Below are 22,338 nucleotides of genomic sequence, written 5' to 3'. Positions count from 1 at the left end.
CAGTACAATATTGTGAATGCTGTAATTGTGGGAACAGTCCTCATCAAACTCATTACTACGTCTGAATGTATACATCTCCATGCTCCATCATGTACTAAAGTGAAAGTGTATTCCAGAATAGACAGTTCAAACACCTAGTAATTTTATAGCTTTCATCAGTTGAAGTTCTATGAAGCTTTTAGTGTCTTGATGATTGATTTTTGTTTAAACTTCCCACCTTCAAGATTTCCATATAGCATAATCTTGTTTTGACCGAGAGATGAAAGCTCTTTGTTTCCGTTGTGGTTTTCGATAGTTGTTCATCTTTTTTATAAAAGAAAAGTTCACTACTATTGGGAAAAATAGAGTCTTGTTGGCAATTTGGATTTCAGATCAGGTTACGCATACTGTAAAGTTTTAATATTGAGTCTGAATCTGCAGAGAACAGCCTAGAAGTCTGACAAATAAAATAAAATAAATAATAAATAAAATAAATAAAATAAATAAAATAAATAAAATAAATAAAATAAATAAAATAAATAAATAATAGAATAGAATAGAATAAAATAAAATAAATAAATAAAACAAAACAAAACAAAACAAAACAAAACAACAAAATAAAAAAATAAAATAATATATAAAGTAAAATAATAAAATAAAAATAAAGGCAAGGGTTACTCAGCTTTCTGATGCTAGGGCATGTCCATTTCATTATCCTTTCTGGCATTTGTGACAGCATTCTCTATAGCAGGGGTGTCAAACTCAAGGCCCATGGGCCACATCTGGCCCGCAGGGCCATTTAATGTTGCCTGCGGGGCTGTTTAAAGTGGCCCGTGGGGCCGGCTTGGAAACAGCAAATAGTGTTGCCTCTGGCAGTCAAAACAGGGTATGTGGGGGCCACGTGAGGTCCCCTGCATCCCATTTTTGGCCTACATGGCCTCCTTTGGCACTCTGTCAACCAAAATGGAAAGCCTGGGGGCCACACAAGGCCTTTTGTGTCTCGTTTTCTGCCTGGATGGCTTCCTGAAGCCTTGCATCCCCACAGGCACCGTTTTGGCCAGCAAAGTGCTGCAGTATACATCCGTCCAGTTTTTTGCCCTCTTCTCCCTCCCTTTGCCAGCCCACGGAGGAGAACTGCAATGCTGATCCGGCCCTCAAATAGATCCAGTTTAACAACCCTGCTCTATAGCATACACTGACAGAGCTAATATTTGCATCCTTAAAATTGCATGCTTAATCTACGATATATTTATTTTTATGGCGCTTTTCACTGCTGCTCAGTTTACAAGCGAACAGACAAATTGTCGGCAGCCTCAGAAACACAGGGATTTTTGCTCACTTGGCAGTTAACCTAGCAAGGACTTACTGATTTGGTCGTTTCTCAAAGTTGGCCCAAATAATTCAATGAACCTTAATTCTAAGTCCAATCGGAGTCCTCGAAGAGGGGTGGCATACAAATCCAATTAATAAATAAGTAATAAATAAATATTGATTTATTAGATTTACCTTAATCAAGGATTGGGAACAAATATTTTAAAATATGCCCTAGTTTCATAGCACCTGGCATTAGGAATGCAACCGTCCACCAACAGACCAGACAGATTTTAACTCACCATAGCCTTTCCCAAATTGTTTGCCTTTGGCTTTTGGCAAACAATTTAGCTCTTAAAATTTCCCACAGAGAAAGGGTATTGCTGAAAATTCATACTTTCATACTTCCCTAGAACATCCAGGATTCGGAAGCTTGGCCTAGCAAGTTATGCACTTCTCAACCTACGGCCACAGTTGATCCTAAGCAAAACAGTGGTTAAGCAAGTTTCATGTCATTTTGGAACCTTTCTTGCCATGGTTGTTAAGTGAATCTCTGCACTTGACAAGTTAATAACATGGTTGTTAAGTGAATTTGGCTTCCCCATTGACTTTGCTTATCAGAAGGTCACAAATTGTTGGGACACCACAACCATTGTAATTTTAAATTTAATTAGATTTGCTGTTGTACTGTATGGTTATATGCTGTTAACTGCCCCAAATCCTCGGAGAAGGGCAGCAAACAAACAAACAAACAAACAAACAAAGAAATCCATCGATCCATCCATCCTAAATTTGAGCCAGTGTCTGGATATTGATCATGTGAATATGGAGTTGCTGCAGTGGTCATAAGTGTGAAAAAAGGTGATTAGTTTTTTAGTGCTATTGTAACTTCAAACGATCATTAAAAAATGGTTGTAAGTCAGGTGGGTTTCAGCAAGTTCTGACCAGTTCTGGCAAACCAGTAGTGGAAATTTTGAGTAGTTCAGAGAACCGGTAAATACCACTTCTGACTGGCCCTACCTTCATCTATTCTCCAAGTCCCAGCTAATCGGGAGGAAATGGGGATTTTGCAGTAACCTTCCCCTGCCATGCCCACCAAGCCACGCCCACAGAACCGGTAGTAAAAAAATTGAATCCCGCCACTAGGTTAATTAGAAACATAGACACATAGAAGACTGACGGCAGAAAAAGACCTCATGGTCCATCTAGTCTGCCCTTATACTATTTCCTGTATTTTATCTTACAATGGATATATGTTTATCCCAGGCATGTTTAAATTCAGTTACTGTGGATTTACCAACCACATCTGCTGGAAGTTTGTTCCAAGCATCTACTACTTTTCAGTAAAATAATATTTTCTCATGTTGCTTTTGATCTTTCCCCAACTAACTTCAGATTGTGTCCCCTTGTTCTTGTGTTCACTTTCCTATTAAAAACACTTCCCTCCTGGACCTTATTTAACCCTTTAACATATTTAAATGTTTCGATCATGTCCCCCCTTTTCCTTCTGTCCTCCAGACTATACAGATTGAGTTCATGAAGTCTTTCCTGATACGTTTTATGCTTAAGACCAGTGTGTTGACCAGTGTGTTGATCTGCGAGTACAAACAATGTGTTCTAAACCAAATTGGAATATCAAATCTCTTTATTGAGACCCCTGAAAGCCAGCAACAGTGTCATCAACATTTTGGTTGGTGAATGTACTGGGTTTTAGTTGTTAGATTGTTATGATTTCTGTGCTTATTTCTTTGGGAAGAAATGCCACTAGCTTACCAAAAGATCTTCTAATGTCAATATTTACGTACAAGCGGTGCATTTATTTGTTTTTTGTATGTCCTGTTCTTACAATTACTGCAAGATTATATTTCAGCTTAAAATCATGCTTTGGATTTGGCTACGCATTCACATGAATCTTAGAAAAATCTCTTACCGACACGGACAATCCAGATTGATTCTGTGATCAGGTTAATGCTTTAGACTGCAATACTATATATCATGGCAATTTCTTTTCTGTGCATCTATTGTTCACCTTTTTCCCTCCCACCCACAAGCTGCGCAATATTCACTTATACTTTTTTATTTTCTTTTTTTTTTTTGACAAAGTAACATCTGTTCTTAAAAAATGTGAAAATGCTGGGTTTTTCTTTTTTTAAAGACAGCAACATTGGAATGCATTTGAAATCTTTGAGTACTCGATTTGTCCAGCAGGTAATAGAAACTCCGGTATATTTATATGTCTGATGTTGCTGCAGATAGGAAAAAAAAAATGGCTGCTGTGTCTTTAATGGAAAGCAAAAGGTTATCTTTCTGTGGCCTTTGTGTATATGTGCTGATGTGGATGTAGGCAGCCAGACAGGCAATGTGTGCAGAGAGACTGGGGAACTGACTGTGGATCGATAGAAATAGTGTGAAGTGAATTAATGTGAAGCAGTCTGTCTGTCTGTCATGGAGTGTGGGGGCAGCGCTGGTCAGTCACTGCAGAAATCTGTTTCCAATAAATACGAAGCTTCTGTCTGAAAATAAACCATGGCAAGTCTTGCATCTTTCAATATTAGCACATTCTTATTTATTCAGATACGTGTGTGCCAATTGCTTCCGCCATCACACAAAAACCCACACGCACACCCGTCTCTCTTTATAAATTCATCAATACGAATTTGGGTGGTTTTTTTTTCCTCCAACAATATCTGGAAGTTTTAATAATAATAATAATAATAATAATAATAATAATAATAATAATAATAATAATAATAATAAAAAAATACGATCCACTGGAACCTGTGCCGGAACTACCATTTACCAGTGGCAAAGAACTGGTTGGATCATAAGCCCGAAAAAGTGGTCGAAAATGAGCAAGCAAAACTACTGTGGGACTTCCGACTTCCGACTGACCGAATTCTGAAGCATAACACACCAGACATCGTGATTGTGGAGAAAAAGAACGTATGGATCATCGACATTGCAATCCCAGGAGACAGCAGAATTGAGGAGAAGCAGCTAGAGAAATTAGTGAAATACGAAAATCTAAAAATCGAGCTGCAACGACTCTGGCATAAGCCAGTGAAAGTGGTCCCAGTGGTACTTGGCACGCTGGGCGCAGTACCAAAGGATCTCAGCAGACATTTGAAAACCATCGGAATTGACAAAATCTCCATCTGTCAATTGCAAAAGGCCGCTTTACTGGGATGGGCAAACATAATTTGCCGCTACATCATGCAGTCCTAGGTGCTTGGGAAGCACCCGACTGATGATAAAATACGAAATCCAGCATAGTGATCTCGTTTGCTGTGTTGTACTGACATAATAATAATAATAATAATAATAATAATAATAATAATAATAATATTATTATTATTATTATTATTATTATTATTAATTAGATTTGTATGCTGCCCCTCTCCGAAGACTCAGGGCGGCTCACAACAATAACAACAATGTAATAAATCTAATACATTAAAAGAAGTCATTATTTAAATACCATACAACACACTCATACCATACATAAATAATATAACCCAGGGGTTCAGCTTCCCCATACCTGACAACATAGGTGGGTTAATAGCTTACGAAAGGCAAGGAGGTTGGGGGCAGTTCTAATCTCTGGGGGGAGTTGGTTCCAGAGGGCCGGGGCTGCCACAGAGAAGGCTCTTCCCCTAGGGCCAGCCAGACAACATTGTTTTGTCAATGGGACCCGGAGAAGGCCAACTCTGTGGGACCTAATTATTAGCTATTTATACCAATAATGCTTTTGCCCCTTGAATGGAAGCTCCTGTCCTGTGCACAATTAGATGTGCAGAAATAATAGAACTCTGTATTGGCTATGTGTGATTGGATACACAAGGAATTTGATGCATAGGATAATAAATAAATAATAAGTAAATAATTCGGTGCACAATGACTTTAAGTACTGTGGCTTTCAGTTAACGATTCTTCATCTTTGCATTTGTCTCTCCATAAAAGACAGGGAATTCCAATATCCTGTCCTTAAAATCCTCAAGTGCTTTTAGTTGAATTTTTGCATCTGTATGTGTATATTCAGCTGGATAAAATGCATGTGACAAGCCTTCAGTTTCAGAGATTTAGACTTAATGCAGAAATGTGAATGATCAAAAAGTAATAATTGAAACTAAGCTCTCTGGCTTCAGTTGGGAGATAACAACCCCTGATAATTGGCACAAAAGAGAAAAGCTTTCTGTTTCTGTATGAGGCAGGGTCAGCCTTCATCCAGATATTTTTACATAGAAACATAGAAGATTGACGGCAGAAAAAGACTTCATGGTCCATCTAGTCTGCCTTATACTATTTCCTGTATTTTATTTTAAGATGGGCATATGTTTATCCCAGGCATATTTAAATTCAGTTACTGTGGATTTACCAACCGCGTCTGCAGGAAGTTTGTTCCAAACATCTACTACTCTTTCAGTAAAATAATAATTTTCTCACGTTGCTTCTGATCTTTCCCCCAACTAACCTCAGATTGTGCCCCCTTGTTCTTGTGTTCACTTTCCTATTAAGAACTCTTCTCTCCTGAACCTTATTTAACCCTTTAACATATTTAAAGGGTTAAATAAGGTTCAGGTTCATATTTTAAACAGATGTTGGTCTCTTGCAAGGTTCCTGAATATTTTCACAGTTAAGAAATGAGGTTGGCTTTAAAATATATATGGTATGTATAAGTCAGTGATGGCTAGCCTTTTCTGGACTGAGTGCGTAAGCACGCATGTATGCGCACCCCCAAAATGCAATGCTCACCCGGCCCCCAAATATGTACCCTATTCCCTGCACTTGTGCATGCCCCCCATACCCCCTGTGCATGCACATGTGCCTCAGTGCATACACAGCACAGAGCGAAAGACCAGCTAACCAGTGGGAGGCGCATGCACAGCAGAACTGAACTGGGGCGACGGCTCGTGTGCCCACAGAGAGGGCTCTGCATGCCACTTCTGGCACATGTGCCAGAAGTTTGCCACCATGGATATAGATGTTACAGTTTCGTAAGCTAGCCAAAGTTGCCTTGCTGCATGATGGGTAGCAAACAAATTTAATAAAGTAAGTTATCGGTGTATCGGTGGTTATTGAAACGGATGTCCATGTGCCGCCTCTATGTTCCTTGAGGCAGGCAGGATTCCCTTGGGTACCATTTATTGGGTGTCAGGGGAAAGGGAGGGTCTTGCCTTCTCTTTCTGCTCAAGATCCCCATAGACAATTGGTGGGCCACTGTGTGACGCAGAATGGTGGACTCGATGGGCTTTGGCCTGAATCAGCATGGCTCTAATTATGTTCTTAGGTTCATCTCTGCTAGTGAAAATTAGTTATGGTTGTCTCAATCTATTTGTCCTCTTGACAGTGTTACAAATAACATCCGAGAAAAGAAATCAGAGTCCTAACCTTGGCATTCTTCCAAGTTCCAATTTATTGACAGAGCCATGTTAGTTACAAACTATAGTCAACCCGATACTAACTTTTTCTAAACAGTTTTTCACCCAGGTTAAGATTCATCCCTCGTCCCCACACCCACAAGTTCATCACATGGACCACTCGGGTTCCCTCAATATTCAACATCCTCCCCTGTACTTCCGGCTTGTTATACCTCTTGCTATGCAGCCAAGCATTCTACTTGCTTTCCCTACCACCTGACCGCACTGTTCACCCATTTTGAGACTGTCAGAAATCACTACTCCTAAATCCTTTTCTTGTGATGTTTTTGCTAACACAGAACTGCCAATACAATACTCAGATTGAGGATTCCTTTTCCCCAAGTGCATTATTTTACATTTGGAAACATTAAACTGCAGTTTCCATTGCTTTGACCATTTATCTAGTAAAGCTAAATCATTTGCCATATTACAGATGCCTCCAGGAATATCAACCCTATTGCCCACTTTAGAGTCATCGGCAAATAGGCAAACCTTCTCTACCAAACCTTCCCCTATGTCACAAAGAATGTGTTGTGGCTAGTATCTTTCCCTCTCAGGCAACCACCCCTCCCCAATTCCCACAGTACTATTCTACCTGTGGCAGGCCAAACTCTCTAACTCAAAACAATGGCTTCGGCCTGATACCTCTACTTATTGAGAATTCTATTCCATTGGAATGGAGAAACAGCTTTCAGACACTCCTACAGAAAGAGGCTTTAACTTTCTTAGCATTCAGAGAGACACAGAGAGAACCCATGAGTGTATGTTCTGATATGTATTGGCTCACTACTGTGGGGAACTTTAACAAAATGAAGATTATACCCACAAACTTGTAATAATCAAGGACAAAGTTCAGGGATGTCACAGAACAACTTCTAGAGCTTGAAGCTTCTGACAATTTTCCTTTTGTTATAAATTATGGGGGTGCAGATGCTATGAAAAAGAGCAGCTATGAACTTCAAAAATCTGGGTGGAAAGAGGGAGAAAGGAAGGTCTGAGGAAATTTGTAGAAAAAAAGTTCTGGAATTTAGTGGCTCACTGTTGTGAAGATCTAAAAAAATGTCTGCAGATTTTACCCATAAACTTATAAAATCAGCTTCCCGTCAACTACAAACATGAGGGACATGACAGAGCAACTTCGAAAGCTTGTCAAGTCTTCTGACAATTATCCTTTTCTTATATTCTGTGTGGGGACAGATGATAGCACAAAGAGCAGCTCTGAACTTTGAAAATCTAGGAAGGGAGGGAGAGAGGAAGCTTAAGAATTTAAGATATTTTACTTATCCATCCTTCCAGTCCCTGTGAAAGAGTATTTCAGATAGAGAGATTTGCTTTTCTGGGATTGTGGTCTACATTTTTTCAAGATGATGGATTGCTGGCACGAAGCAGCAAATCTAGTAGCTTTGTCAGGCTGCACATCAGGCTACGCTGCTAAATCTCAGCACTGCAGACCCTTACCCTTTATTTAGGAATTAGATTTCTTAGCAGAAGCTTTTCAGACATAGTGTGGGTTATGGATTATTCTCTTTTGCAACCAGACATGACGTCTATATACACAGCGATGTTCCACAACCATTCATGGAAACCAAGTCTGAAGAAGTCTATGGTCCAAGGTTTAAACTCTAGGCCTTTTTCTTCTGCTTTTCCAGGTCAATAAATGTATAGGGTATCTACGACACCATTTTCTGCTGCACGAATCCCAGCGACCAGAGTGGGCCTTCTCCAGGTCCCGTCAACAAAACAATGTCGTTTGGCGGGGCCCAGGGGAAGAGCCTTCTCTGTGGCGGCCCCGGCCCTCTGGATCCAACTCCCCCTGGAGATTAGAATTGCCCCCACCCTCCTCGCCTTTCGTAAGCTCCTTAAAACCCACCTCTGTCGTCAGGCATGGGGGAACTGAGATATTCTCTCCCCCTAGGCCTTTACAATTTATGCATGGTATGTTTGTATGTATGGTTGGTTTTAGAATAAGGGTTTTTTAGTTGTTTTAGTATTGGATTTACATGCTGTTTTTATTACTGTTGTTAGCCGCCCTGAGTCTACGGAGAGGGACGGCATACAAATTCAATAAATAAATAAATAAATAGCCATCCTCTTGAAGGCTTCAAAAAACACCTGATTGACACTGACATGTTAGTTCTTTCTAGCCATAAAACTGCCAAATTCTCTGTCCCCCAGCTTCCTTTCTTACAGAAGGGTTAGCCTTTTGTGACAACAATGCAATTAACACCTCTCCAATTAATATCATTCTCCCTGATGCTCCAGATCTGAACTGCTTCCTTTCTCTGGACATTTGGCTCTTGAAGATACATCCAGAGAAGTTGAACACTTTACATGCAGAGTCGCTCTTTTTTTTAATTCACCAGAACCAAATATTGAGGCACTGTCAAAATACTTCTATTGCTGGCAATGATGAAATGACTTCAAAGGATTCTTGAAGTTGACCTGCGTTGCTTCAATAAAATAGAATTCAGCTACAGATGTTCAGATGTTTAAAACGCCTGCAATGTTTTATTATTCAAGCCATTTACTCAGATGATTACTGAAAATTATTAGTTATTTCTGTTATGCAGATGATAGCCAGCTCTACATCTCCACCCCTTGTCCAGTCAGCGAAGCGGTGGAAGTGATGTGCCGGTGCCTGGAGGCTGTTGGGGTCTGGATAGGTGTCAACAGACTGAAGCTCAACCCTGATAAGGAAGAGTGGCTGTGGGCTTTGCCTCCCAAGGACAATTCTATCTGTCCGTCCATCATCCTGGGGGGGGAGTTATTGACCCCCTCAGAGAGGGTCCGCAACTTAGGCGTCCTCCTCGATCCACAGCTCACATTAGAGAAACATCTTTCAGCTGTGGCGAGGGGGGCGTTTGCCCAGGTTCGCCTGGTGCACCAGTTGCGGCCCTATTTGGACCGGAAGTCACTGCTCACAGTCACTCATGCCCTCATCACCCCGAGGTTCGACTACTGTAATGCTCTCTACATGGGGCTACCTTTGAAAAGTGTTCGGAAACTTCAGATCGTGCAGAATGCAGCTGCGAGAGCAATCATGGGCTTTCCCAAATATGCCCATGTTACACCAGCACTCTGCAGTCTGCATTGGTTGCCGATCAGTTTCCGGTCACAATTCAAAGTGTTGGTTATGACCTATAAAGCCCTTCATGGCACCAGACCAGATTACCAGATTCTGCTGCACGAATCCCAGCGACTAGTTAGTTCCCACAGAGTGGGCCTTCTCCGCGTCCCGTCAACTAAACAATGTCGTTTGGCGGGACCCAGGGGAAGAGCCTTCTCTGTGGTGGCCCCGGCCTTTTGGAACTAACTCCCCCCAGAGATTAGAATTGCCCCCACCCTCCTTGCCTTTCATAAGCTTCTTAAAACCCACCTCTGCCATCAGACATGGGGGAACTGAGATATTCTTTCCTCCTAGGCCTTACAATTTACGCATAGTTTGTTTGTATGTATGTTTGGTTTTATAATAAGGTTTTTTTTAGTTGTTTAGTATTGGGTTGTTACATGCTGTTTTTTGTCACTGTTGTTAGCTGCCCGGAGTTAGCGGAGAGGGGTGGCATATAAATCCAATAAATAAATATATAAATAAATATTTTCTGAATGGAAAAAAATATATTATTTTCATGTATTGCTAAACCGATTAGCTTTAATTTGAGATGGAGCTTGAGATGTGCTTTTGTTTATGTTTTGTTTATGTTTAAATTGCCCCTTTTGCAGCAATTACTGCCTCAATGCGGTGCGGCATGGAAGCTATCAGCCTGTGGCACTGCTGAGATGTTATGGAAGACCAGGATGCTTCAACAGTGGTCTTCAGGCTCTTCTTCATTGTTCAGTCTCATGTCTCTCATCTTTCTCTTGACAATGCCCCATAGATTCTCTATGAGTTTCAGGTCAGTTGCTGGCCAATCAAGCACCCATACCAGCAGGTGACATGGCTCCCCAAATCAACACAGACTGTGGAAGCTTTTGCATCTCATTTGGAAACCAAGGACCCGGAGTATGGAGGAAGAATGGAAAGGCACACACTGCAAGAAAGCTTGAAGTCCATTGTGAATTTTCCACAGTCTGTGTTGATTTGGGGAGCCATGATATCTGCTGGTCTTGGTCCACTTTGCAAAGTGGAGAGGGGCGGCATACAATTCCAATTAAATCTAAATCCAAATCTAAATCTAAATCATTAAGTCCATGTTCAACACAAACATCTACCAGGAGATTTTGGATGCTTCCCTCAGATAAGCCTTTTGGGGATGCTGACTTCATTTTTATTATTTATTTTTATTATTTATTTATTTGTCAAACAAGTATAGTATTATAGTACATATTAACATAACATAACATAAGTAGAATGTAGTAATAGAAAGAATAAGATAGTAGGACAGGGACATTAGGCACAAAAGTGCACTTATGCACGCCCCTTACAGACTTCTTAGAAAAGGGGAGAGGTCAATTGTAGATAATGTAAGGTTGAAGATTTTGGGGTTGGGGGAAGCAACAACAGAGTCAGGTAATGAGTTCCAGGCGGTGACCACTCTATTGCTGAAATCGTATTTTCTGCAGTCAAGTTTGGAGCGATTTACATTCAATTTGTATTTATTACGTGCTCTTGTGTTGTTGTTGTTAAAGGTGAAGTAGTCACTGACAAGGAGTACATTATGATGTATGATTTTATGAACAACAGTTAAATCAGTTTGGGGACGACGTAGTTGTAAATTTTCTAGATTTAGTATTTGAAGTCTGGAGGAGTAGGGTAATTTGTTACGTGAGGAGGAGTGAAGGACTCTTCTTGTGAAGTATTTCTGGACTGCTTTTTCTAGGACTTGGCACCTCCTCACATTTCCAGAAGCACCAAAACCTGGTTCAATGACTGTGGGATTACTGTACTTGACTGGCCAGCAAACCTTTTGAGTTTCACCTGTAAATAAACTGCAAAAAACCAACCACAATACCAGGCAAGGTAGAATCTGATAGCTCTGTCTAAACATAAACAAAAGCATATCCATCTCAAATCAAAGATAATCGGTTTAGCAATAAATGTTTCACCTGTATATTGCAGGCTGCCCAAGTCAGTTTGGAATAGGGTGGAGTCTAGATTGAATTAAATGAGTAAATACAATGATACCTCGTCTTACGAACTTAATTGGTTCCCGGACGAGGTTTTTAAGGTGAAAAGTTTGTAAGACAAAACAATGTTTCCCATAGGAATCAATGGAAAGGTGATTAATGCGTGCAAGCCCAAAACTCACCCCTTTTGCCAGCCGAAGCGCCCGTTTTTGCGCTGCTGGGATTTCCGTGAGGCTCCCCTCCATGGGAAACCCCATGGAGGTGTCTTTTTCATCGCAAAAACACAGAAGTCCTCGAAACCCCACCTCCGTACTTCGGTGTTTTTGTGATGCTGTGATTTCGCTGAGGTTCCCCTCGCTGGGAAACCCCACCTCCGGACTTCTGTTACCAGCCAAGAACCTGTTTTTTCGCTGCTGGGATTCCCCTGCAGCATCGCAAAAACACGGAAGTCCAGAGGTGGTGTTTCCAATGGAGGCGAGCCTCAGGGGAATCCTAGCAGCGCAAAAACGGGCACTTTGCTGGCAACAGAAGTCTGGAGGTGGGGCATCCCAGTGGCGGAGGCTTGGGTTTGTAAGGTGAAAATAGTTTGTAAGAAGAGGCAAAAAAAATCTTAAACCCTGGGTTTGTATCTCGAAAAGTTTGTATGACGAAGGGTTTGTAAGATGAGGTATCACTGTATTATGATATTGACAAAAAGCATTGCTACTTCTAAACAGCAAAACTATGGTTTAGGCATTCCTTCTGCATTGTTAATCTGCGGATAGGTAAATCTCTTGCAAAAGTCCCATGTAAAATCCTGCAAAATGAGCAAAATGCTTCTTACAATTAAATTTGCTCAACCAGGTATCTTTTTAAAAGAGCACTAAAGACTGGGGAGGTAAAGGCTGGGTAATGCCTGCTTTTGTCCATTGACTTTATTTAAAAAAAAAGGACCTGTATTTCACAGTCTGTCTTCATCTGATTTATTTCTGTTTTTCACATTTCTCTCTACTTTTTTTTTACCTTTCCCCTCCTCCCTTCTGTCTCCAGTGCTGTGGCTGGGGTTATTTATTTTTTATTATTTATGATATTTCCCCGCATGGAGGTTCAGAAGAAATCTTGACAGATTTGCTTTATGAATAATAAATAATATGCTCCGGCTTTTCAGTGTTAAGTATAAACTAGTATAAGCTCTGTTTTCTGTCGAAGTTGATGATGCTTTCTAAGTAACATTATTGCATGTTCTGCTGTCCAGTTGGTAGCTCTGATTAGTGTAGGTTGCTTCTGGATAAGTCACTATTTCTCTTCCCAACTTACTGTAAGGGCAAAATGGTAGAAGGAATGGTCTGCACTTTGCCTTGAGCGCCTAGAGGAAAAGCAGGATATAAATCTGCTTTATAATAATAATAAATTGTGCTGGGGAGCTTTAGGAGGAATTCATCCATATGACGGCATCTTAATTGCTTACTGCATACCTTTTTCAAGAATGCCTCCTCCTCCTCCTCAGTACCCTGGAGTAGGAGTTTGAGTTTATCCAATGAGTAAAGGACAGGTGAAAGTGAGTTATTTGGATTGCCTAATAGTAGAATTCCTTTCCTTTGGGAGAAGCTTTTGACCAACATAGGAAAGAACTACACTGCTCAAAAAAAAATAAAAAATAAAGGGAACACTTAAACAACACAGTATAACTCCAAGTAAATAAAACTTCTGTGAAATCAAACTGTCCACTTAGGAAGCAACACAAGTTAGGTCCCACAGAGTGGGCCTTTTCCGAGTCCCGTAAGGTTGAAGATTTTGGGGTTCGGGGAAGAAACGACAGAGTTAGGTATTGAGTTCCAGGTGTTGACAACTCTATTGCTGAAATCGTATTTCCTGCAGTCTAGTTTGGAGCGGTTGACATTTAGTTTGTATCTACTACCTGCTCTTGTGTTGTTGTTGTTAAAGGTGAAGTAGTTACTAACAGGGAGGACATTGTGATGTATGATTTTATGAACAGCAGTTAAATCAGTTCGGAGGCAATGTAGTTGTAAATTGTCTAAACATAGTGTTTGAAGTCTGGAGGAGCAAGGTAATTTGTTATCTGAGGCGGAGTGAATGACTTTTCTTTAAAAAGAACTCTTAAAAAAGGAACGTACCCCCTTATTATGCTACTAAATCATTAATGGTGTAAAATATAAACAACATAGTTGTGCTATTTTGAAGTGCATTTATTGTACAGTGGTCCTAGGTATACAGGGCAGTTTGCATGTCCTTGCCCTAATTGAAGACCTCTGCCCTTATAAGCATACCATATGCCTTTTTCTGCAGAGAGGGAGGGGACAGATGGATAGAAGGAAAAGTTAGGAACAACAAACAGATGGGAAGCAAAGTTATCAACAGGACAAAAAATATTTTTATATCTTTACTGATTTTCACCGAGGATGAAGCAATTATCAGTTGCAAAGTTTCTCGTTCTTAAAGATGAGCCTCTTTTTAAGGTAGAACTTTATCCACCCTGATTGTGAGAACATTGCTTCCTATTCAGGAAGTACCATTTTTGTTTACCATGATTTTTACATTTATTTATTTTATTTATTTATTTATTTAATTTTTATGCCACCCTTCTCCTTAGACTCAGGGCGGCTTACAACATGTTAGCAATAGCACTTTTTTAACAGAGCCAGCCTATTGCCCCCACAGTCCGGGTCCTCATTTTACCCACCTTGTAAGGATGGAAGGCTGAGTCAACCTTGAGCCGGTGATGAGATTTGAACCGCTGATCTTAAGATCTACAAGTCAGCTTCAGTGGCCTGCAGTACAGCACTCTACCTGCTGCGCCACCCCGGCTCGTTATTATTTTTATTATTATTATTTCCGAGTTTATTAATTAGATCTTGACAAGGTTCAGAAGCCCAAGAAATCTTGAAATCACTGAACTTGGTTGGAAGTCTGAAAAGCCTGGACAAAGAGATATCAATTCACTAATTTTTGTAGGATATCCAATCTCATCTCAATAAGTCAGATTATTTAACGTGATAAATGCATAATATAAAATTTAAATATGTCTTCTTTAATTCAGAGAAAATTACAAAATGGGTTTAGTGTTTTGTGTCTTGATATTTCAGCTGGAGTGACGGCAGAAACCATTCAGACCGTTAATGCTCCCCCCGAGCAATCAGGACCCGAAGCCAAAATTCCAGAAGAAGAACATGATCTGGTTGATGAGGACATCTCAACAGGTAGGTGTCATACTCTAACCCCACTGACACTCTGCTCTTGATGTGGTATTTCACAACTTGCAGTCAACATCCCTCCATTTTGGACCATGTTTTACAATAAAGCACATTTGCATCTGAAATTTCATTGGGAAGTTATTTCGGGAATTAATATATGTAGATGTATTTCACTTTATAGACAGGTCGCTGCAAAGATTCAGTTTTGTTCTGTTAATTTTATTGCTTAGGCTCCGCTTTCTATTTGCTCAAATATGGCCTGAGCAATCTGATAGGTTTCCAAATACAGTGTTCCCTCGATTTTCGCGGGTTCGAACTTTGCGAATAGCCTATACAGTACCATGGTTTTTCAAAAAATATTAATTAAAAAATACTTCGCGGTTTTTTTCCTATACCACGGTTTTTCCCACCCGATGACGTCATATGTCATTGCCAAACTAATATTTTTTGCAAATAAATAACAAAAAAAAAGAATTATTGTTAATAAATAATTACAGTGGAACCCCGACATAAGAGCTGCTCTACTTAAGAGCAACTCGAGATAAGAGCTGGGAGGGGAGAGATATTTTTGTTCTACTTACAAGCCCAAATTCGAGATACAAGCGCCAAGGAGCTGTCTCCTGAAGCCAAACGCTAACTTCCGCGTTCGGCTTCAGGAGACAGCTGCGAAGCGGCGCGCATGTTTTAAAAGGTTGCAGCCGGCCTGGGGGGCTCGGGGGAGTGCTTGCAGCTTTCTTTCTTGCTCTTTTTCTTTCTCTCTTTTACCTTCCCTTCCTCTATTTCTTCTTTTCTTTCTCCTTCCCACCTTCTTCCCTCCCTCCCTCCCTTCACTCATTCCTCTCTTACTCTCCCCTTTCATAAGTTTCCTTGCTTCCTTCCTCTGTTCCTGTCCCTTCCCCCTTTCTTTCTTTCTTTCTTTCTTTCTTTCTTGCTTGCTTTCTTTCTTGCTCTTTTTCTTTCTCTCTTTTACCTTCCCTTCCTCTATTTCTTCTTTTCTTTCTCCTTCCCACCTTCTTCCCTCCCTCCCTCCCTTCACTCATTCCTCTCTTACTCTCCCCTTTCATAAGTTTCCTTGCTTCCTTCCTCTGTTCCTGTCCCTTCCCTCTTTCCTTCCTTCCTTCCCACCCTCCGTCCATTCATTCACCTATTCCTCTCTTGATCGCTTAAAGCCGGTCCCTGGTGCAAAAAGGGTTGGGGACCTCTGTCCTACAGGATTGGGTGGCAGAGAAGTTGAATATATGTAAATTTAAAAGTTTAAGAAAGTTTACAAGTTAAGTGAAAGAAACTTCATTATTCATTTATATGTACATGTACATTTCTTCATTAAAAACATGTCTTTCTGCATAATTTAGACTAACTTTGTGAGTTTTTTGAGGGCTGGAACCAATTAAAATTATTTACATTAATTCCTATGGGGAAAAGTCGTTCGAGATAAGAGCTGCTCGACTTAAGAGCCCAGGTCCGGAACGAATTAAACTCGTATCTCGAGGTACCACTGTATGTTTATAAATATCAGGATCACTAAGTGTCTTATTCAATGGTGAGTACCAGTAATAATGGTGAGTAAATGGTTGTTAAGGGAATGGGAAATGGCAATTTAGGGGTTTAAAGTGTTAAGGGATGGCTTGTGATACTGTCCATAGCCAAAAATGGTGCATTTACTTCCGCATCTCTACTTCGCGGAAATTCGACTTTTGCGGGCGGTCTCAGAACGCATCCCCTCGGAAATCGAGGGAACACTGTATTCTTACAATATGCAAAGATGTCTTTATTTGTGTATCAATTTTTTTACCACCCATCTTATTTTGAGCAACTCTGGACAGCTTAAAGCATAAGAAGCATTAAAATAATAAAAGTATAAATATTCATCCAATAAGACAAACTTACTGAATTTATTGAAATAATAAACATTAATTATGGATGGATTTTCAGTTTATTTTTAAGTGTTTTATTTCCTCAAAGGGTCATAGTAGCCCAAGTACTTGCTTTTATGTAAACCATCCTGGGAAAATAGAGAACTGGTAAGATGGCTGAAACATATCAAAGATATATTTTCCCAGTTTTATTTATAATATTAATAAATGTATTATGTTATAATTTATAATGTTTTTATTAAAATAAAACAAGTGTAGGTTTTTTTTTGGTGATCCATTTTAACTGTCTGCTTCCCATAATCACATTCAGAAGATGGGGGTATATAAATATGAAAAAATAGATTAATGAATAAATTAATTAGAGGCATTTTGGCACAGATTAAGAATTACAGCAGAAGTCTTCAAACTTGACAACTTTAAGAGTTGTGGACTTCAACTCCCAGAATTCTCCAGCCAGCATAGTTTGGGGACCCCTGGATTACAGTATCTATGTTGGGCAAATGGAGAATATTTACTGTATATTGATGACAGATTTCAAACAATAATTATTTCTTGAGAGTAGTTACTGCAATTAATTAATTAATTAATTAAGGTTTTTAACAGAATTGGAAGGAGCTCTTCAGGAAAGAGTTAATGAACTCAATCTGTATAGTCTGGAGGACAGAAGGAAAAGGGGGGACATGATCGAAACATTTAAATATGTTAAAGGATTAAATAAGGTTCAGGAGGGAAATGTTTTTAATAGGAAAGTGAACACAAGAACAAGGGGACACAATCTGAAGTTAGTTGGGGGAAAGATTAAAAGCAACATGAGAAAATATTATTTTACTGAAAGAGTAGTAGATCTTTGGAACAAACTTCCAGCAGAAGTGGTTGGTAAATCCACAGTAACTGAATTTAAACATGCCTGGGATAAACATATATCCATTGTAAGATAAAATACAGGAAATAGTATAAGGGCAGACTAGATGGATCATGAGGTCTTTTTTCTGCCGTCAGTCTTCTATGTTTCTATGTTTCTCTTCTAGTCTAATCATTTCAGACAAAAGGTTGTCCAATTTTTAAAAACCTCCAGTGCTGGATTGCCCATAAGTCAGCCCACTGATTAATTGTTCTCATTGTAAGGAAATTTCTCCTTAATTCTAGCTTGGTTCTCTCCTTGATTAGCTACAATCCATTGCTTCTTGTTTGCCTTCAGGTCCTTTGGTAAACAGGTTGATCCCACCTGCTGTTTTGTGGAGTAAAATAAGTACTTATTGCACACTGGAAAAGTTAACAAAGGGAAAGGCAAAGTATTTGTGAGCAAATAAAGTTTTATTCAGTTAAAGCTTCACTTTGTTAGGGATGCACTCTGAAGGAACAAGACAGCAACTTAATGACTTTTTCCCTTTTTATCCAAAGGGAAAGAATCTGCGTAATGGCATTTACAAAGGTATATGTCAAATGTCCCATTTATTTCACTAATTGATTTTCCTGTTGTTTAAGCTATCAATAGCAGATGTACTGAAATAAATGATTATTTACATTCTTCACAATTTACATGACTAGAAAACTTCTTTAAAAACTAATAAAACGATAGGCTGGAGATTGTATACGCTCTCTCTTGGACCTTGTTACTTGATTGAGCTATATATAGATTTTTGTGCAAATTTTCAAAGACAACTGTATTTTCTGTTGACTAGATGCCTATATAAATTACAGTGCAAAAATCATGTAGGCATATACATTGAAACCATTATCACTATAAATTATATTTTGGTGCCAATTGAAAATAAATAAGATTTTGTTAGGAGCTAGGCTGAGCATTTGTGGCACAAAACCTGGGGCACTAAATCCATTGGTGTTTTGATAATTTCCCACATTTTGTGATCGCTGAGTAATGGTTTCTATTCATTCAAAGCAATACTGATATAATTACTGTGCAGGTTTATGCTTTGGACTTGAAAACTCTCTATATTTTATATCTTTATTGAAAACTGCCTGATTTGGACACAAATTCATGAAACCAAATTATAAATTAATAAATCTGTAGTAATTTCTGATCCATGTATATTATTTTTTTAGAATATGGCTCCTGAGCTGGACATTCTTACGTTTTACTGATAACTACATTGTTGTTGTTTTAAAAAAAGAATGTAATATGTTCAACATCGGTTAGGCGTTTATAATGTTGCTCTCAGGATCTAATAATAGATTATTGATGTTGCTCTCAGGATCAGACTATTAGTAGCAAAGGACTACTTCAAATATAATTGCATTGGTAAATATAATCGGATTGAAATGTGGTGTTTTCATTCCATTTCTCTATTATTTATATATCTATATTTTAAATGCTAATTATTGATTGACTTCCTGATGAGAACGTATTGTAGTTTTTACCAAATCAGTTGACATTTTTGGTGACTAAAATAAAAGCAATTCAGTCCCACTTCCATTTCTTGAAATTTCTTTTGTCTGTATAAAGAGGCTAGCATTCAAGTTACATGGACAATTGTATTTGATGCAGGATATATAGTTTATAGCCACAAATTATATATCCTGATTATATGTGTGTGTGTGTGCGTGCGTGTGTAAAATGTTGTTTTAAATGTGAAAAATGAAGTGCAGCATTATCAGTAAAATGAATTAACGGGTTAGTAATCCAGTTCTAATAGCTGTCATATGCTCTACCTTAGTTAATAACAGGAATATATCACTTAAAATGAACTTACCTAAAATAAGATAAAGAAATAGTATGATTCTAGTAAGCACCAGTGTATGTCTTAACCTACTATTTATATGCTTTAAATTTGTTTCTTAATAGGTTTTTTTAATGCATGTAAGAGAATTCTGCATTTCAATATACTGTATATACATTATTGATAGAATTCTGCATTTGAATTACATTTCAATATACATACAACATACATTTCAATATAGAAAAAGCACTATTTGCAGTTTTTGTGTCTGAAAGATTAGTTTCAGCTTTCTTTGGTCAGCACAGCTGACCACATAATAAAAGAAAAGGTCAAAAGTCACTGACATTGTCAAAATCTGAGATTATAATACTATATCACTACTTCTTGTTGACAGATTTAATGACCCCAAAGAAGCGGTATGGTCATAGATTAAAATATTCTGTGCTCTAAAATATGGGAGGACAGCTCTCAGATTTGTAGGATCTGTATATTGGTATATTTTGCTAAGTCAGCCAGCCAGAACCAGATATGAAAATAGAAAAAAAAAAAGGATAAAATTCAAAACTTCAGAAATAAACTGGGTGCATCATCTACCTCTGTCCTCTGTGTTGGAATTGAGCAGTGTATAAAGTATATAAATTTATAAATAAATAAATCATACTTGTTAAATAATTGCAAATAAAATCTGATCAACAATTTACTTTATTTCCACCTATTCTGTGTTAGCAAAAACTTCAGAAGAGAAGGATTTAGGGGTAGTGATTTCTGACAATCTCAAAATGGGTGAACAGTGCGGTCAGGCGGTAGGGAAAGCAAGTAGGATGCTTGGCTGCATAGCTAGAGGTATAACAAGCAGGAAGAGGGAGATTGTGATCTCGCCGTATAGAGCGCTGGAAAGACCACATTTGGAATACTGTGCTCAGTTCTGGAAACCTCACCTACAAAAAGATATTGACAAAACTGAATGGTTCCAAAGACGGGCTACAAAAATGGTGGAGGGTCTGAAGCATAAAACTTAGCAGGAAATACTTAATGAACTCAAACTGTATAGTCTGGGGGACCGCAGGGAAAAGGGGGACATGATTGAAACATTTAAATATGTTAAAAGGTTAAACAAGGTTCAGGAGGAAAGTGTTTTTAATAGGAAAGTGAACACAAGAAGAAGAGGACACAATCTGAAGTTAGTTGGGGGAAAGATCAAAAGCAACATGAGAAAATATTATTTTACTGAAAGAGTAGTAGATCCTTGGAACAAACTTCCAGCAGACGTGGTTGGTAAACATGCCTGGGATAAACATATATCCATCCTAAGATAAAATACAGAAAATAGTATAAGGGCAGACTAGATGGATCATGAGGTCTTTTTCTGCCGTCAGTCTTCTATGTTTCTATGTTTCTATTTGGATAGGGACCATTGCTTATCTATCTCTTTTTTTTGGTCTTATTATATTTGCAGAATTATTTTTGTAGCCTTCATTGTCGTAGTTTCGTAGAAATATCTTTGAGTTTTTGCCAAACATATTTCCAGACAATATATAATTGTAGTGCTTCACAAAGGTGTATCCCTTCTTTACAATATTGGTAAATGGTACAATTTAAAAACAAAACAACCCTGGCAGCTATAAGGGAACACTGCCACAAAGGACCCACAACCGCAGTAATCTTTAATTCTGGTCTCAAGGGCTTTCCAAATGACCAGGAGAGAAGGCACCATCCATATTTCTGGAAGGATGCTCTTCTGAAAGATTGAGCTGCATAAGAGCACCTGGTCTCGCATTTCTAACTCTGAACCCAACTGTTCTACTGATTAATGACCACAATAAAGTTATTCGAATTTTGACTGTATTCTGTTGGATTCTTTGCATCTTTGCATAAAATGAAAGAAATTATTATTATTATTATTATTATTATTATTATTATTATTATTATTATTATTATTATTATTAATTATATTTGTATGCCGCCCCTCTCCGAAGAAATGTCTGTTTTATTTTGATATAAATAAAATACCTTGATTTTTCCTTGAATAATTACTTCCACTCATTTACTAATTGTTATCTCAGGGACCGCCTCCTGCTGCACGAATCCCAGCGACCGGTTAGGTCCCACAGAGTTGGCCCTCTCCGGGTCCCGTCGACTAAACAATGTCATTTGGCGGGACCCAGGGGAAGAGCCTTTTCTGTGGCGGCCCCGACCCTCTGGAACCAGCTCCCCCCAGATATCAGAGTTGCCCCCACCCTCCTTGCCTTTCGCAAGCTCCTTAAAACCCACCTCTGTTGTCAGGCATGGGGGAATTGAATATTTTTTCTCCCTTCCCCCTAGGCTTATAGAATTTATACATGGTATGTTTGTTGGTATGATTGGTCTCTTAAATTGGGGTTTTTTAGATTACTTTTTAATATTAGATTTGTTGCATTGTTTTTTATTGTTGTTAGCCACCCCGAGTCTTCGGAGAGGGGCAGCATACAAATCTAAATAAACTAAAACTAAACTAAACTAAGTTCTGCCGGGCTCTCTGGTAGGAGCCTCCCGAAAATTCAAGGGTACAAATTTCAGACATACACACGTTTGAAAATTCAAAACAATGTTCTTTATCACAAAATTCAAAATAAACTAAGCACTCTTTTTGTATTGCAAAGAGCACTCATCCCAAAACAACCGAGTAGACTGTACAATTACCTTTAAGCGGTCATTAAGTACTTAGCTAGTAGCTGTAAAGAAACTTCACACCCCTTCTTCTTCCAATGAAGTGACACACACACACACACACACACATGTTGCTCTGCTTTGTTTTCAAAGGTGTGAAAAAGCAACAAAGTCCAGA

General features: G+C 38.8%; 1 protein-coding gene across 1 annotated transcript in view; it reads left to right on the top strand.

The window, feature by feature from the left end:
• The window catches only part of WDR7 (WD repeat domain 7), a 390,669-nt gene that overhangs the window by 124,892 nt on the left and 243,439 nt on the right, over positions 1-22,338 (top strand). The window contains exon 19 of the mRNA XM_070743517.1: positions 14,855-14,968. Coding sequence (XP_070599618.1) covers positions 14,855-14,968 — 114 coding nt within the window. The remainder of the gene's footprint in view (positions 1-14,854; positions 14,969-22,338) is intronic.

This window comes from Erythrolamprus reginae, chromosome 2, assembly GCF_031021105.1.
Source record: "Erythrolamprus reginae isolate rEryReg1 chromosome 2, rEryReg1.hap1, whole genome shotgun sequence".
NCBI lineage: Eukaryota > Metazoa > Chordata > Lepidosauria > Squamata > Dipsadidae > Erythrolamprus > Erythrolamprus reginae.
This window is presented reverse-complemented; position numbering and strand designations above follow the sequence as displayed.